General features: G+C 30.6%; 3 protein-coding genes and 1 non-coding gene across 5 annotated transcripts; 2 read left to right on the forward strand and 2 right to left on the reverse strand.

Moving 5' to 3' along the window:
* Positions 1–68: 68 nt before the first annotated feature.
* LOC112747847 (casein kinase II subunit beta-1-like) lies at positions 69–3,036 on the forward strand. Its single transcript, XM_025796053.3, has 5 exons — positions 69–763; positions 1,043–1,261; positions 1,395–1,504; positions 1,595–1,760; positions 2,518–3,036. Exons 1-5 carry the CDS (start codon positions 511–513, stop codon positions 2,646–2,648), a joined length of 879 nt encoding a protein of 292 aa, XP_025651838.1. The 5' UTR covers positions 69–510; the 3' UTR covers positions 2,649–3,036.
* Positions 3,037–4,624: 1,588 nt separating this feature from the next.
* On the reverse strand, positions 4,625–5,610 carry LOC112747849 (large ribosomal subunit protein eL43). Its single transcript, XM_025796055.3, has 5 exons — positions 5,480–5,610; positions 5,342–5,381; positions 5,096–5,184; positions 4,923–5,005; positions 4,625–4,831 (listed from the first exon to the last, which is right to left on the reverse strand). The coding sequence occupies exons 1-5, from the start codon at positions 5,480–5,482 to the stop codon at positions 4,768–4,770; spliced, it is 279 nt and encodes a 92-aa protein (XP_025651840.1). The 5' UTR covers positions 5,483–5,610; the 3' UTR covers positions 4,625–4,767.
* A 39-nt stretch (positions 5,611–5,649) lies between these two features.
* TRNAE-CUC (transfer RNA glutamic acid (anticodon CUC)) lies at positions 5,650–5,722 on the forward strand. Its single transcript has one exon. It is a non-coding gene; the product is annotated as a tRNA-Glu (tRNA).
* A 538-nt stretch (positions 5,723–6,260) lies between these two features.
* Positions 6,261–10,754, reverse strand: LOC112747767 (SNF2 domain-containing protein CLASSY 3-like). Of its 2 annotated transcripts, none has more exons than XM_029293192.2 (3): positions 9,201–10,754; positions 8,928–9,107; positions 6,261–8,478 (listed from the first exon to the last, which is right to left on the reverse strand). In XM_029293192.2, exons 1-3 carry the CDS (start codon positions 10,404–10,406, stop codon positions 6,661–6,663), a joined length of 3,204 nt encoding a protein of 1,067 aa, XP_029149025.1. In that variant the 5' UTR covers positions 10,407–10,754; the 3' UTR covers positions 6,261–6,660. The 2 variants fall into 2 exon arrangements, with proteins under 2 accessions (XP_029149025.1, XP_029149024.1); XM_029293191.2 differs by having other exon boundaries at positions 8,928–9,110.
* Positions 10,755–16,573: the final 5,819 nt, after the last annotated feature.

Here is a 16,573-nt window from a genome sequence, read left to right on the forward strand (position 1 = left end):
CAGAAACAAAGTTAACAATAATTGAAAAAAATGATCTTAATTTACTATGTATCACTGAAATTGTAATTATGATAACAATTAGATAAGCGATAACAAAAAATGGAATCGATAATGCGACAAGAAAAAGAGTGCCATTAAAAAACCAAAAAACTTCCCCGTAATAAAAGGACCAAATGCGGAAAAAATAGGAGTGAGAGAAATAAGGAGAGAGAACGAGAGATAATATTAATAATTAAAAATAAAATTAAAAAAATTAGAAAAAGAAAAGAAATGGTGGTAGCAATAGCATAGCTATAGGAACAGCATGGTGATGGTGCTTGTAAATCGCGATTGTGTTATCATCACCGTCCCCGAACAACAGCAAAGTGAAGCTGAAAACCCTAGCTAGCTCGGAGGAAAAATAGAACCGGTAACCGCTTCGGCATGATTCAGTGAGAGAGAAACCGGATCGAACCAAATCGGAGGGAGAAAGAGAGAGAGAGAGAGAGAGACAGAGAGAAAGAGATAGTTATGTACAGAGAGAGAGAGCGAGAGCGAGGTACCAATACCAAATCGGAGGTTGATCGGAAGCGAATCAACGACGTCCTCGACAAGCAGCTGGAGCGATCGTCGCCGTCAACGTCGACGTCGAGGCCAATCAACGGCAAGGACAGGCCCTCCTCTCTCTTATCCGGCAAGTCCTCCTCCGCACGCGATCACGCCCTCAGGGACTCTCGCTCCACCGCCTCCGCCACTATCTCCAAGAACTCTAACGCTTCCGATGGTACTTTTCCTCTTTTTCTCTAATCTCTTCGAATATTTCTTCTATTAATTTGCTTTACGGATTTTATTGTCATTATTCTGCCAATATTATGTGAAATTGTGGGAAGCTCATCTTATGTAGTAGTAATAGCTTCAGTCCGGAGTTATTCGATGTTAAATACAAAGCTAGGAAGGATATGTGTATTTTTCGTGTTTTTGAAACGTGAAGGAGTGTAAAGGTTTAGGTCTTTTGCGGTTAGGGATGTAACTTTGCTTTTTTGGTTATGTGCATTGGCTGCAGAGGAATCTGAGACTGACAGCGAGGAATCTGATGTTAGTGGTTCTGATGGAGATGACACGTCGTGGATCTCGTGGTTCTGCAATTTGAGAGGGAACGAGTTCTTCTGCGAGGTGGATGATGATTACATCCAGGATGACTTCAACCTTTGTGGATTGAGCAGTCAAGTGCCTTACTATGATTACGCTCTTGATTTGATTTTGGATGTTGAATCCTCTCATGGTAAGCTTATGTTATGTTTATTCGACATTGCGACTCATGATTATTGTCAGTGCTTATCCATTTCTGTGGTGTGTAATACTTAATTGATTGTTATGTATGTTAAGAGTCTGAATTCAATCGGTTGTGTGTGCAGGTGACATGTTTACAGAGGAACAAAATGAATTAATTGAATCAGCAGCAGAGATGCTATATGGTCTGATTCATGCCAGGTATATCTTGACAGGCAAAGGATTGGCCTCCATGGTAAGATTTTTCTGCCAACCTAGTTAATACCATTGTATTGCTTTAGATTCCAGAAGATTGGCATTGTTAATGTACTTGGGATTTTTCCAGCTGGACAAGTACAAGAACTATGATTTTGGTAGATGTCCAAGAGTGTACTGCTCTGGGCAGCCCTGCCTTCCGGTTGGTCAGTCAGATGTTCCAAGGTCCAGTACCGTGAAAATATACTGCCCAAGGTGTGAAGACATTTATTATCCGCGGTCCAAGTATCAAGGCAGTATCCTTTTTAATTATATATTGTTGATTTTTGTGCCATTTTGTGGATTGCACAAGCATTTCTCTCAGAAATTTTATTTTAATATCACGCATATGTCACTGCTTGCTTGTTTAGAGATTCATTTTTCCCCATATTCAAGTAAATTAGTTATTAGGGTAACTTTTGGTTTTTGGTAATTCTCCTCTTACATTGTATGCATTATCTGTTAATGTTTTCCGCAATCTTGAAAAACCAAATTTACTTGTGATTGTGGATCAAATGCATTTTAAGCAGTTTTTACAGCTATAAGAATGTTCCATCCCTTATCAAGGTTTCTGAAAAGAAATCTTTTACTTGGATGCATTGCTAATGTGCACTAACTACCTGGTCTGTAATGGCGCATGGCAGTAATATTTAGATAGTGAATGACTTAATTTGCCTTGTCTGGATTCATATAATCGAGATCTTTTGACAAGTGATATCTGATATCTGGAGAAGTGTCTGTGTCTTATCCAAAAACTAATTCGGGTTCTTGTCAAGTAAAATTTCTGCTGCAATTTTACTTTCAGCCGTTTGTTGGTTGTACAAATTCGATTGCCTTCTATATTTGCTTTGCTTCCATTTTATGTAGCCATCTTTTTATTAAATGTTGATGAGTATGAATCTTGGGATGTATGAATTGTGTCTTGCAGTATAATTATTTCGGCTTGAATTTTTATTGGCACACTGCATTCTCCCGTATACTTTATATTCCACATTTTCCTTAAGTTTGTTCCAGACATTGATGGAGCTTATTTTGGAACTACATTTCCTCACCTCTTCCTGATGACTTACGGACAACTGAAGCCACAGAAACCATCACAGAGCTATGTTCCAAGAGTCTTTGGCTTCAAGCTTCACAAGCCATGAAGCTTAAATTTGAAGCTTCCAACGAAAGCAAGAGCCTGCCCAAGTCTTATTTATAATTCTTTCAGTCCCCTTGCAACATGCAGCTAATAGTATGCTTTTTCCAAAATGAGTACAATCTAGACCCGCTTATTTTATCTGTTTTAGGAGCGTATTGTAAAGAAAATTGCAGACCTGTCATGCAAAATGTTAGTTTCACTTTCAGCTTGGAGTTCAGTTCTGTGAGCTTCAAGTTCAATGAGCAAGTGGTTAGGTGCTTAAGTGTTCTGTTAATTGCTTATCAAAGTTGTATTCTTGCGATTAGTCCCACTTCATGTTGTTTATCATCATCTCAGATTACTGATCCCCTGCTATTTTATATTGTTTTATTCCATTTACTCCCTTCAATTTACGCCTCGTTCGAGTTTGTTGATTTATCCTTCGTCAAATTGAATCACATTTTAATCTGTTTTTACATTTTATAATTCAATTTCTACGATGTTATGGCCTTCTAGCAGTCAAACATCACTAATGATTGTATGAAATTTGAATAAGATGTTTCCCCTTGTCCATTAGTCTGTATGTGATCTCTGAAATTTTGACTATTTTCTATTCTCGTTTGACATTTGGAAGTTGGAACCACTTTTGAATCGCATTATATATGTATGCCGAATCTTTTTATATGAGCGAATACTAGAGTTTGTTTAGTCTGTATTTTTTTTTTTAGTATTTTGTTTTAAAAATTTTGCAAAAAAAATTATAAAATTGTTTTTTCTTTTCAATTTTTATTTTCCCTTTTTTTTCTTTACAAAATCTGTAGATCTTAACTTTTTACATCCAATCAAATCAAAGAGTGACATAGTAGACATTGTACTACTACCCCAGAACAAATGTATGTCAATATAAAATAATTTTATATGGTCATCTAATGACGAATATATAAAAGAACAAAATGGTCTTCTAAAAAAAGCGAATTTGATTTTGGGATCTATTACACTTTGTTTAGATATGAGAAAGAAAATAGAAGGAAAAAAATAATAAAAAGAAAAATAAAGTTATTTGTTATTTGGATAAAAAAATAAATAAAAAATAGAAAAAATTTCCTATTTAGTCGTAAAGAAAAATAAAAAAATTATAATAGTATAAAATTATATTAATATTTTTATAATGAAATAAAATATAAATATTTTTATTTATATTTTATTATATTTTATAAATATTATAAAATATAATTTTATATATTTAATTTAAACGATTTATTTAATACATATAATATTTAAATATAAATTTTTATTATAATAATATTAAAATTATTAAAACTAAATTTGTATTGATAATTATTAATAATATAACAAATTAACAATGAATTAACATTTGTAATTATACCATTATTTGTTCTTCATGAGTTTTTATCTCATGATGGAAGAGAAAATTTTGGATGAATCCCACACTAATTTATTCTTTTCTTTTTAATTTTTTATAGTCTTCAAATAATGAAAATTTTGATTTTTCGTCTTTTTTTATTTATTCTTTTTTCTCATATTCCTTTGAACCAAAGGATATATTAATGTATCAAAATTAAAATTATTTTTTATATTATAAAAAATTGGTCATATTGTAAAGTGCTACTGAGTACTGAACATGATACTATTGTAAAGTGCTAATATTTAAACCAATGAAAGGAAAGTCTAGCTCTTGCTACCCAATATCCATCATTAATCTATAATGCCTATAATTTAATATCTGATTTTGACCTAATTTATTTTTTATGACAAATTTTAAATATTTAATAATTATTTATTTTTATATTTTTAATAATTATTTATTTTTATACTTTTTAAATTAAATATTAATTTTTAATTTTTTTTATAAATTAGGCAAATACTTTTAGCCACCCGGCGCAATCACCTTAATCAATACGAAGCAAATTGAATTGGATTGACATGCAACGACGAAAGAACCACAAAAAGAAATAAAACTATGTAGCAATGCTGCTCCAATAACAAGAAACAGTTCCGTGCAATTGGACAGAGTGAAATCTCAATCAGATATAACATGATTCAGTTCAAACAATCCGGTTCTCTAAACATAAACTAATAATTTCGTAAAGCTATTGCCCAAAAGCTTGCACAAACCAAAATGCTTAACTCTCAGTTTGTTCCCTCAACCTCCGGATAGTACTCCGCACAGTGACGGCACTAGCGGTGCTGCCAGAATAGAGCAAAACAAAGTGAGCATGTTTGAGAACAAAAAGATATCAATTTGAGTAGAAAGAAAGAAGGAAGAATGGAACATTACTTCAATGTGTAGGCACCGCCTGCTTTCACTTTTCCACAATCCTTGCATCCCCATATTCCTACAGCCTTCCTCTTCACAGCATACTGCAACCGCCAACACAGTTAAAGAAATTATCAAATCATAAATCACTTAATATTCTAAAGACTCCTTTGCTGTGTTTCGCTCTTACATACCTTGCCACAAAATTCACAGAAGAACTTGCTGTGCTGACTAACCTCCATCTTCTTAATCTGCTTCCGCAGACTAGCACCATATCTGGTACCTGTCACATTAAAAATCCAATAAATTCAAAATTGCGAACTCAAAAGAAATAATGCATATACACTTATTGACTATTCATTTTAAACCTACCATCACTTATGCGTATACTAAGAGAGCGCATTTAGGTTTTTAAGTGAAAGCGTCATTACGGAACGTACCATATTTTCCGACGATGCCTGCCTTCTTCGTTCTCTTAGTCTGCAATTAGGGGATGATTATGTAAATTAATAAGCTTCATGATCGAAAAGAAAAGCGACGAGGCATTGGATTCGGGAAAGGGAGAAGAGAGAGAATACCATGTCTTCTGGATCGAAGGCGCTGTGTCAAACAAAAGTGAGAGAGCCGCACCCAAACGAAAGTGGAGTACATAACTTGCGCGCCGTTACGGAAACCCTAAAATTCCTCTCTCATGCCATGGATTTTTCTTGTAATAATGAATAATTCATGATACAGATATAATTGTAATTCTGTTGTAGTCTAGGTGGTTAGGATACTCGGCTCTCACCCGAGAGACCCGGGTTCAAGTCCCGGCAATGGAAACACTTTTTGCATTTTAACCCTTCTGTTACATTAATGTTAAATGCAAAAGGAAAATATTAGTAATCTAAGTCAATACCGATCAATTTTCTTCTTTTTCACAAAAAAGATTAATTTCCTAGCATTTCTTATTATTAAATAATTTTGTTAAATAGGTTTAGCGTATCATAAATGTTTCTGAGCAGGATTGTCATATCTCGCTGGAAATTCTGGAATTTATGAGTATCCAAGTGGTTAGAAGGTGAATCTAGAGAGTAGACTATGGTAGATTTCTAGGCTTCCTAATCTGGAATTAAAGACAAATTCCTTGGCTTTCCATAGACAATCCAGTGGTCTAAATCCCAGACTTTTTGCATGGTTATTAATAAAGTATGAAGCAGGCTTTTTTATAATGGTAAGAAAGTATGCTATCTAATTAAATCTGTTGCTAGAACACTGCTTGTTCCACACAGTCTTCAAAAACAAGTATATTATGAACCCTCCTTTTATGGGCATGGAGAATAATTCTGGAAGAAAGGTGACTGAAAAGGGACTATAAAATGGTCTGTGAAAGATGGTAAATCTAATTCTTGATTGGGTATCCTGTTTCACTTTGCTGATCACCCTCTATGGTCCACTTTGTACTGTTCATTTCATTTATAAAATACATCTTATCCTTGAAAGGAAAAAAAAAGTTATCACTAAACAGTTGACACCATAAGACACAAGAAGCTACATAAGCAGAGAGCATAAGAAAGTACACTAGCTAGTTTGCTATCATTGTATACCAAAAGCCATAAGCTATATAAGCAGCCATGAGAAACTATGTACCCAAAATACGGCCACAGGAGTCCATGTACCCAGAAGATCAGCCATAAGAAGCTATGTACTCAAGAACAGCCATGTGAAGCTGTGTATCAAGCAAGAAATAGGCAAACAAGAGAGGGATTGAAACCATGTCTCAAAGTAGATTTGGTTTCTTAATAGCTACTTTTTCAATTATGTGTCTGAACTTTTCTTGCTCAATGATCTGCTCCAGAATTTTATCTTCCAATTCAGCGGATGAAAAGAGTTGACGATTTTGAGCCCCACCTTCGGAATGAAAGAACACGAACTCTGACAACTGGTCCTTCACAGCTTGTCGACCACATTTTTTCTCGTCCGTTGTCCCCTTAGTGATCAAATGGTAAGTAAACACAAGCTTCTTTTGGCCGAGCCTATAAGCACGGCTTATTGCTTGCTTCTCAACCGAGGGATTCCACACAACATCAAGCAAAACAACCCTCGAGGCACCTACCAAACTGATACCTTCGTAACAAGCCTTGGTTGATGCTAGCATTACCCTTACTTTGCTGTTCGGATCATTGAAAGTGTGGATTGAAGCCTGTCGAAGCTTTGCTTCTTGTTTTCCATGCATTTGTAACACCTCTCTTCCTTCGGTCCAACTAAAATGTTGCTTCAGCTGGCTCAGTAGAAGCTTCAAAGGTTCAATGAATTGACTAAAAATCAAAACTTTTTCATTGAAAATTCCACTGATCCTGATAAGTTCCATTAAGAACTTTGTTTTGGCACTTTCGTTGGGGTTCAATCTACACTTTTGTATCTTCTCCTTGTCTTCAGCTATCTCGCAAAGAGAAGGATGAAACGCTGCTACAGACTCTTCGTATTCTAATTTAAGCACATTATCAAATCTCTTCTTAATATCTTGAAGCAATTTCTCCTGCAACTGGGTTGGCTTCAATATGACTACCAACTGCCTCAACCCTGGGAGACTGTCTTGCAGTATGGTTCCCTTGTATACATGAACAAAAGGTTGAATCATTTCTCGGATCTCTTTCAATATCTTTAATTTTCTACTGGAATCAGTAACCTTTCCATATGAATTGACAAGATATTGCCATCTCCCTCTATGTTCATCTCTTGGATTCAAGTCAGCAAATTTAGGCCTTGCCAAGCACAGTGTGGTGTATAGCTCCCTAAAGTTGTTTTGAAAGGGAGTTCCGGAAAGGATGATGCGTCTCTTTGTTTCAATTTCAGAGACGGATTTCCATACAGCAGATGTCTTATTGCGGGGAGTGTGCCCTTCGTCAAGAACTAGCAAACTAGGCTGTTCAAGAAGGAACTTCCTCAGGACCTTGTCCCGGGAGCCCTGCCGGGTAAGTAGCTCGAACAATTTGTAGCTAATTCCCAAGATGCTTTTGCCAAGCTTCCAGGAATAGAACTTAGCTGTACGACAATTCCGCTTTGCTGCCTGAGTTGAAGCATTACGACCAAATTTATTGATAAGATTACGAGCTGTTTCATTCTCGTTGCCAGAGTATTCAGAGTTGTTCACATTGTGAAAGGGAATGTCAACCTTCCATAGTTTGAACTCCTCTTCCCATGTAAGGAGCATGCTTTTAGGAGCAATAATCATTGGTGAGCATGCTGGATATAACTTCATGTAAGCCTGGATAAATACAATAGCAAGACGGGTTTTCCCCGTGCCAGGAGCATGAGATACAACGCATCCATTTCCAGTGTTTTCTTCTTTAAGCTGATCAAGAAAAATTCCACCAGCTAAATGACTCCAGAGAAATTCAAAAGCTTCGCATTGATGAGGATACATAGTCTTCTTCACTCCAGGAATCATATCCCACACTGTCCCCTTGTGATTACCAAGGTTATAATCATCACTCCAAGAAGTTCGATCATGAAGCTCATCCAAGACAGACCGGTCAACATCATCCCCATAATAATAATAATCTCTCCTGTCAGATTTTTCCCATGGACTTTCAACCTGCATACGCCAAGGTAACGTATCAACGCACAAATAATTAGTTGAAAATGGCACGTAACGAGTAGAATGACAAATAATTTCTATATACTCACTCACTCATACATGGATAGATAATCAGTTAACTGCATAACTTTAGAGCCACCTTAATATCCAAAGTCATTTGCATGGCAATACAATCAATAACCACATACTCTATTTAAGTGATATACCATGTAAAGAATATAACATGCAAGATGTATGTAATCCCTAGAGCTAAAGAAGAAACTTACTAGATAGGATGTAGCCCAAAATAATTTAATATATTGTGAAACAAGCAATATAAATGCTCAAATTTATCTGAGAAATGCTAAGCTTTAACTCATTAATCACAAGCATAGAAATCAGTTGCAACCAATCCACAAGCAGGCTCTATTCTAATATGTATATTAGATCAAAGGCAAATGACTTACAAAAGGAGGAACCCAATTCTTGATCTCCAGTGCCACATGCAAGCAATATTTACAGATAAGCCCAATTTCCTCATCAAGAACAAGATTGTGTTCCCCTTTTTGACAGCGAAAAAGAGGGGGTGTGTTAGCATCACCTTCCACCGGAAATTGATCACGATCCGAATTAGCATTATTTTCACCCTGCTGATGAGAAAACATAATTTACCTTCACTATAATCATATAGCATAGAATGTGACTGCTGTAAATTGTAATAGTGGAAGGAAACAACCAACCTGAGGAGCAGAAGCAGAGTCTTGTTGGATAACATGAAGACCAAGCTCCATCTCAGACCAGATCGTATCTATTTCTTTCTCATCTTGGGATTTCTCCGCTGGCGGTTCCTTAGTTAAAAAAGTAAACTTGAAAGGAAAATCCACACATGAATTTCCCCCCTCAATGCTTGACTTGCTAGACAATTTACCCTTCTCTTGGGCAACACAATCCTGAAACTCCCCACCAAACCCTTTTAGATCTTGATCTTCTCTCTTCCTTGTAAATTCAAAAGCAGATCCCTTTTCCCTCTTGGAACCTCTGCATTTGAATTCATTAGAACCCTGCTCCTCTTCAAAAGGATCAGAGCTGAAGCCACGCTCCATCTCAGCCCAAATAGCATCCAGCACTTCCTGCTCAGTCGATTTCTCCGGTGGCGCGTGCTTCTCACTGTTGAAAGGGGACCTTGTTGGCACGTCCATGGTCACCACAGTTGCACCTGATTCTTCTTCCACAGATTCCAGCAAAGGCACCTCTCCCTTGCCAAACATCATATCCCTTAACATGCTAGCCACATCAACACGCTTCCGCTTTTGCTTCTTCCCTTCGAAATTGGCCACATTGTTCATACATGCATCTCTCTCTACGCTGTAGTCGTCGTCATCATCATCATCCTCCTCCTCCAAATCAGTTTCTTCTGATTCATAAAGAGACTCGTCGTCATCGTCGTCGTTGTCGTCGTCGTCGTCTTCCTCCTCCTCCTCCTCCTCCTCCACATGTTCTTCTTCATCATCTTCACCTTGCTTCCCAGGTTCTTGCCCTTCTTCCTTTTCTTGTTCTTGTTCTTGTTCTTCATCATCATCATCATCAGCAAGACAAATTGGTTGACTAAAAGTCCCAAAAAGGAGGTGCTTCTTGCTCTTCGGGAAATGGGAACGAGTCCTGTGTGCAACACTCTTACCATCGGGGATGGGACCCTGGTCAATCAAAATGTCAACCCCAAATTTTCTTCTTTTCCTCGTTATATCTTCTCTGTTCTCGCCCTCCTTCACATTCTCGCCGTCTCTGTTACCGCTGCCTTCTGCGCTGCCGCGTTCAGGTTGAGGTTTCGGGGGAGTTTCCCCTTTAACGACGACTTCGTCATCGTCGGAGCTACTCAGGCTCATGGTGGTTGTGGCGGTCTTTCTTGAACGAGTTCTGGAGGCAACAGGAATAGTGTTGGAATGCATGGTTGCAAAAGAGAAAAAGAAATGTGCTTTGTTGAGAGTATGGCAGGAAGCGAGTACGAGAATTTTGCCCCTTTATGCTAAGATCAACCTGAAAAGATTGCTTTATTTCTTTCCGATAACCAGTGGCTTTTCTTAAAAAAAGAGGAAAAACAGAAAGTATATATTAGTGAAGAGCAAGAAGAGAGTAATGAGTAATGTGAGTAACAGTGACAGCAACAGGATGGGAGAGTGGTGAACGCTGAATGGTGAAATAGAAAGACCAATCAACGAAAAGCGCCCTGCTCCGCTCTTTTACAACTTCACCAACAGCAGTCAAGCACCAACAACACACCATTCAATTTTCCTTTATCCTTTAATTTGTAGAGTAACGCTCAGTCACTAACAAATATTATTTTTTTTTTTGTCTTATAGTTATATTTAAAAAAATTGTGTACCTACAAAAATATATAATTTATATCAAAATTATTATTTATATATTAAAATCAGCCACTAAAATTAATTTCTAATATATTTGTGTATAAATATGTATGTAATTTAATTTATTTTCAATGTGTATTTATATTTTAACATGTATTTTATATTGGTGGTTGACTTTGACGGTTGATTTTGATATACACATAATATGATCTAATTTATATTTATATATATTAAAATTTTATACACATAAATCAATATAGTTTATACTCATATTTTTAGAATTTGTACACATAAATTGATAAAATTTATTTGTTAAAAATAATTTAATATTTATATTGATCAAATAATGATAAAAATATTAAAAATTATTGATTTTTAAATATTTTTATAATTTTTAATTGGATAATATAATATTAACTAATTTTTTATTATGAAATTATCTTTTTTTAATACTATTTTTTAAGAATAATCTTTAATTTAAGGTTAAAATTTTATAATTTATAATTTAAAATTTATAATTAAAATTTAAAATAAAATAACTTTAAAATATTAATTGATATTAAGTAAAAAAAAATTAGTGATGTGATTGAATTCTAATTAAAATATCATTAATATTTTTAACATAGAAAGGAGTTTTGCTATTAAGTATACTCATTATATACTTTTATTAAAATTATTTTTATAAAATTTTAACTTTTAATATATTTATTATCATTAAAAAATATTTAAAAAAATTATTTTTATTCAATTATTAGTGACAAAAATATTTTAGTATAAAACATTCATATAATGTACTCTGTAAAACAAGTGAAAAATAAATACGTTTACATGTAATATTGTAAACTCCGTGGTCATATCCAAATATTATATAAAAATAAAGACAATATTGATACTCCATATTATCATATTATCTTTATAAAAAAAATTAGATAAAAATATATTCGGATTTGTAGTATAGATGTATTCTTAAGTTTTTTAGTAAATTATTTGTATTTACTAAAATAAAACTCTGTTATCAATTTTACTATTTTTTTATGGTATGAATAATTTTTTCAGTGATAATAGAAATTTGAGTGAAAATTTGAGTATATTTTTATTTATTTTTCTATCTTTATATAATAAATTAAGTTTTACTTCTAATATCAAATTGTTTTATGTTGATATAATAATATTTGTAATTAAAAATTATATTTACTTTAAAACATAAACAGTTCAACAAAAGTATATTTTCATTAATATTGTGCAAATAAAAAAGTGTCAGTATAATCCCGTTAAAAAAAAGTTTACTATAATATATACTAATGATAAAAAGACAGCGAATGCAATAGGATAGGCTCAGAGACAATAATCAGTAAAAAAATTAACATCGTTTAAACGTATTTAACAAGTATTCTAAAAATAGCTAATTAACTATTATGAGAAACTTTCTTTTTTTGAATTATTCTTTGTAGATTTACTAAACATAAACACTAATTTAATAAGATCCAAAAAAAATTTTCAATGTCAATTTTAACTGAAGTAAATTCATAAAAATGTTTTAGTACAGATAAAAATATACCAAATTATAGTGATAATGGTCAAATAAATTAAAATAAAAAAAAATTCGTATAAATAAGTAAGTAAAATAGAGTTGTAGTCTAAGTAAAAGTTATTTTTAAAGTAGTAGTATTTTTTCTTTTCACAAAAAGTCATCCAAATGTTAATTTTGATCTAGAGATAAAAGAGTTGTTTAACAATGTTTTGGGTAAAAAGTTTTAAATTATGACATAAAAGATTAACATTTAACGAGTAAATTAAAATTAATTTGATAAATTTAACTAAATTATCATTTAATGATTAGTAATGATCAGTTTTATATAAATAAATTTTGATATAATATATATTATTATTTATTAAAATAAAAAATTATTTTAAATATTTAACATAATTAAAATAAAATATTAAAAATAATTAAAAAAATTAAATTATATTTTAATATTAATAAAATATTAAAATATTATTATAATTTATCTAAAAAATTATTCAGTGTCTTATAATATTTTAAAATTCACCTGTCGACATATATCATGTTGTGTTTGTTCCAACTTACATATCCATATTAGTATCAAGTATCAGTGTATCATCGTAGATGAATAGTGATTTTCTTTATATATTCATTAACAAAGAGACATTAAAATAGCAAATAACCCGGTAAAGAAGTGGGATCACATTAAGAAAACTCGTGCTATCAATGGGTCTCACTTACCCTGGTGGTTTTGCGTTCCGTTTCTGTTTTCCTTCTTTTCTGATTTCTCATGTGACGTCTCCTGAAATGATTAAAAAGATTGATTTATTTCTTTTCGATAACCAATGGCGTTTTTAAAAAAAAAAAGGAAAAACAAAAACTGTATACTAGTGAGGAGCGAGAAGAGAGTAGTGAGTAGTGTGAGTAACAGTAACAAGATGAGAGAATGAATAATAAATGTGAGATAGAAATACCAATCAACGCAAGCGGCACTGCTTTGCTCTTTTACAACTTCACCAACAAGCAGTCAAGCACCAACAGCACACCATTCAATTTTCCTTTATCCTTTAGTTTATAGAGTTTATGCTCAGTCGCTAAGAAATATTTTTTTGTCTTATACTTATATATACAAAATTGTGTACATACAAAATATATAATTTATATTAAAAATATTATTTATAGTTTTATACATTAAAATTAGTCACTAAAATTAATTATTAATATATTTGTGTATAAATATATATATGTAATTTAATTTATTTTTAATGTGTATTTATATTTTAACATGTATTTTATATTAGTGGTTGATTTTAGTGGCTGATTTTGATGTACACGTAGTATGGTCTAATTTATATTTATATATATATTAAAATTTTATACGCAAATCAATATAGTTTATATTCATATTTTTAAGATTTGTACACATAAATTGATAAAATTTATTTGTTAAAAATAATTTAATATTTATATTGATCAAATAATGATAAAAATATTAAAAATTATTGATTTTCAAACATTTTTGTAATTTTTAATTGGATAATATAATATTAACTAATTTTTTATTATGAAATTATCTTTTTTAATACTATTTTTTAAGAATAATCTTTAATTTAAGGTTAAAATTTTATAATTTATAATTTAAAAATTATAATTAAAATTTAAAATAAAATAACTTTAAAACATTAATTGATATTAAGTCAACAAAAATTAGTGATGTGATTGAATTCTAATTAAAATATCATTAATATTTTTAACATAGAAAGGAGTTATTAAATATACTCCTTATATACTTTTATTAAAATTATTTTTATAAAATTTTAACTTTTTTTTTAAATTTATTATAATTAAAAAATATTTAAAAAATATTATTTTTATTCAATTATTAATGACAAAAATATTTTAGTATAAAACATTCATATAATGTACTCTGTAAAACAAGTGAAAAATAAATACGTTTACATGTAATATTATAAACTCTGTGCCATATTCAAATACTATATAAAAATAAAGACAATATTGATACTCCATATTATCAAATTATCTTTATAAAAAAAATTAGATAAAAATATATTCGAATTTGTATATGCAATATAGATGTATTCTTAAGTTTTTTAGTGAATTATTTGTATTTACTAAAATAAAACTCTGTTATCAATTTTACTATTTTTTCGTGGTATGAATAATTTTTTCAGTGATAATAGAAATTTGAGTGAAAATTTGGATATATTTTTATCTATTTTTCTATCTTTATATAATAAATCAAGTTTTACTTTTAATATCAAATTGTTTTATGTTGATATAATATTATTTGTAATTAAAAATTACATTTACTTTAAAAGATAAATAGTTCAACAAAAGTATATTTTCAGTAACATTGTGCAAATAAAAATGTGTCAGTATAATTTCATTAGAGAAAAAGATTATATGAAAAGATTGCTTTATTTATTTTCGATAACCAATGACGTTTCTTAAAGAAGGAGAAAAAACAAAAGTATATATAAGTGAGGAATGAGAAGAGCCTAGTGAGTAGTGTGAGTAACAGTAACAGGATGAGAGAGTGAATGGTAAATGTGACGCAAAGCGGTACTGCTCTGCTCTTTTACAATTTCACCAACAAGCAGTCAAGCACCAATAACACACCATTCAATTTTCCTTTCTCCTCTAGTTTCTAGAGTTTATGCTCAGTCGTCAAGAACTTTTTTTGTCTTATATTTACAAAATTGTGTACATACAAAATATATAATTTATATTAAAAATATTATTTGTAATTTTATACATTAAAATCAGCTACTAAAATTAATTATTAATATATTTGTATATAAATATGTATGTAATTTAATTTATTTTTAATGTGTATTTATATTTTAACATGTATTTTATATTAGTGGTTGATTTTGGTGGCTGATTTTGATGTACACGTAGTATGGTCTAATTTATATTTATATACATTAAAATTTTATACACATAAATCAATATAATTTATATTCATATTTTTAGAATTTGTACACATAAATTGATAAAATTTATTTGTTAAAAATAATTTAATATTTGTATTGATCAAATAATGATAAAAATATTTAAAATTATTGATTTTCAAACATTTTTGTAATTTTTAATTGGATAATATAATATTAACTAATTTTTTAGAGAAAGTATAAGGAGCCAATGTCCTAAGCGTACAATGTGTACAATGGAGGTTTAGGAAGTATTAGAGATTTGACCATTAGTGTTACATTGTCCTATTAGATTACGTTTTTGGAATGAGTGGGTTCATGACATGGTATTAGAGTTCTAGATCCGAAAGATCAACTCTTGGTGAACTCCAAAATCAGCTTAAATTAATATTCATTTTTTATTCATGGACCAAATATTTAACTACACATTGTACTCCCTAGCAGTACCTAATTTTTTTATTATGAAATTATCTTTTTTAATACTATTTTTTAAGAAGAGTTTATAATTTAAGGTTAAAATTTTATAATTTATAATTTAAAAATTATAATTTAAATTTAAAATAAAATAACTTTAAAACATTAATTGATATTAACTCAAAAAAATTAGTTATGTAATTGAATTCTAATTAAAATATCATTAATATTTTTAACATATAAAGGAGTTTGCTATTAAGCATACTCCTTATATATTTTTATTAAAATTAATTTTATAAAATTTTAACTTTTTATGTATTTGTTATCATTAGAAAATATTTAAAAATATTATTTTTATTCAATTATTAGTGACAAAAATATTTTAGTATAAAACATTCATATAATGTACCTTGTAAAACAAGTGAAAAATAAATACGTTTATATATAATATTGTAAACTCTGTGGTCATATCTAAATAATATATAAAAATAAAAATAATATTGATATTCCATATTATCATATTATCTTTATAAAAAAAATTAGACAAAAATATGTTCGAATTTGCATATGTAGTACAGATGTACTCTTAAGTTTTTTAGTGAATTATTTGTATATACTAAAATAAAATTCCGTTATTAATTCTATTTTTTGTGTGGTATGAATAATTTTTTTCAGCGATAATAGAAATTTGAGTGAAAAATTGGGTTTACTTTTATCTATTTTCTATCTTTATATAATAAATTAAGTTTTACTTTTAATATCAAATTGTTTTATGTTGATATAATATTATTTGTAAGTAAAAATTATATTTATTTTTAAACATAGCAGTTCAACAAAAGTATATTTCTACTAACATTGTGCAAATAAAAATGTGTCAA

The sequence above is a fragment of the Arachis hypogaea genome, chromosome 15, assembly GCF_003086295.3.
Source record: "Arachis hypogaea cultivar Tifrunner chromosome 15, arahy.Tifrunner.gnm2.J5K5, whole genome shotgun sequence".
Classification (NCBI taxonomy): Eukaryota; Viridiplantae; Streptophyta; class Magnoliopsida; order Fabales; family Fabaceae; genus Arachis; species Arachis hypogaea.